Source organism: Etheostoma cragini, chromosome 7 (assembly GCF_013103735.1).
Source record: "Etheostoma cragini isolate CJK2018 chromosome 7, CSU_Ecrag_1.0, whole genome shotgun sequence".
Lineage (NCBI taxonomy): Eukaryota > Metazoa > Chordata > Actinopteri > Perciformes > Percidae > Etheostoma > Etheostoma cragini.
The window spans coordinates 27,489,698-27,491,204 of NC_048413.1; the positions used below are offsets into that span (position 1 = coordinate 27,489,698).

The following is a 1,507-nucleotide window of genomic DNA, read 5'->3' on the forward strand; positions in this document are numbered from 1 at the left end:
AGAGCAGGTAGCACATTCAACACACACATACACACACACACACACACACACACACACACACACACACACACACACACTAACACACACACACACACACACACACATGGTTTTGTGTGGGCAGGGCACCTTTAAACTGGATCACACTGTAGTGGAAGTTGCTCGTAGGATTGTGGTTTTGGATCCGATCCCTTCATTTAGTCCTGATCTCTGTCTCTTTGTGTCTTTGTGTCTCTGTCTCTTTGTGTCTTTGTGTCTTTGTGTCTCTGTGTCTTTGTGTCTCTGTGTCTTTGCGTCTTTGTGTCTTTGTGCAGGATGAGGCTCAGTATGTGTGTGTTGTGGAAATCGAAGGAGTCCAGTTCAACATGACGGCTGCTGTAGAGAAAACCCTCGACAACACGCACACCTTCACCTGCAGCCCACACCAGGTAACACACCTGTTTTATTATGGCCTGTGTCTAAAGATGGCCGACGCCGTGCTAACGTGAAGCTAGCGTGTGCTATCTTGTAGTTTTGGAGCCAGAGTCTGTGCAGGGGTTATCGGGCGGTGGAGCTCTTTATCTAAGTCCCGCCCATACACCCGCCCGACCAATCGCGAGTCAATCCCAGCTGTCAATCATGACGTCTCAGCCTGTTTTTACAGCATCAGCACGATGACAAATCACAGAAAATCTTTGGGAAACTGTTACTTAATGTTTATTTATTTACACGTCTCTCTCCACCTGTCTGTCTGTCTGTCTCTCTCTCCCCCTGTCTGTCTCTCCACCTGTCTGTCTGTCTGTCTCTCTCTCCACCTGTCTGTCTCTCCACCTGTCTGTCTGTGTGTCTGTCCACCTGTCTGTCTGTCTGTCTCTCTCCACCTGTCTGTCTGTCTGTCTGTCTCTCTCCACCTGTCTGTCTGTCTGTCTGTCTGTCTGTTTCTCTCTCCACCTGTCTGTCTCTCCACCTGTCTGTCTGTCTGTCTGTCCACCTGTCTGTCTCTCCACCTGTCTGTCTGTCTCTCTCTCCACCTGTCTCTCTCTCCACCTGTCTGTCTGTGTGTCTGTCCACCTGTCTGTATCTACACCTGCCGTCTGTTTCTCTGCCTATCTCTCCACCTGTCTGTCTGTCTCTCCCCGTCTGCCTGTCTGTCCCTCCACCTGTCTGTCTGTCTCTCTCCACCTGTCTGTCTGTCTCTCCCCCTCCCTGTCTGTCTGTCTCTCTACCTGCCTGTCTGTCTCTCTACCTGTCTGTCTGTAGTTTCAGTATGCTGTCAGTCAGCTTCAGTATTCGACTGCTGTCTACCTGCGCAGAGGAGAGAGACGCATCGACACCTTACCTGGCCTCCAACGTAAGAACTTACCTGTGTGTGTGTGTCTGTGTGTCTGTGTGTATGTGTGAGAGAGCGTGTGTGTGTGTGTGTGTGTGTGTGTGTCTGTGTGTGTGTGTGAGAGAGAGTGTGTGTGTGAGAGAGTGTGTGTGTGTGTGTGCAAGAGTGTGTGTGTGTGTCTGTGTGTGTGCGTGTGGGTGT

The 1,507-nt window shown here is 50.6% G+C and overlaps 1 protein-coding gene across 1 annotated transcript in view; it reads right to left on the reverse strand.

Moving 5' to 3' along the window:
• LOC117948305 (plexin-B3-like) overlaps positions 1 to 194 on the reverse strand; it is a 5,267-nt gene extending 5,073 nt beyond the window's left edge. Inside the window, exon 1 of the mRNA XM_034877891.1 lies at positions 143 to 194. Within this exon, the coding sequence (XP_034733782.1) occupies positions 143 to 194 (52 nt within the window). The remainder of the gene's footprint in view (positions 1 to 142) is intronic.
• Between the last annotated feature and the right edge of the window lie 1,313 nt (positions 195 to 1,507).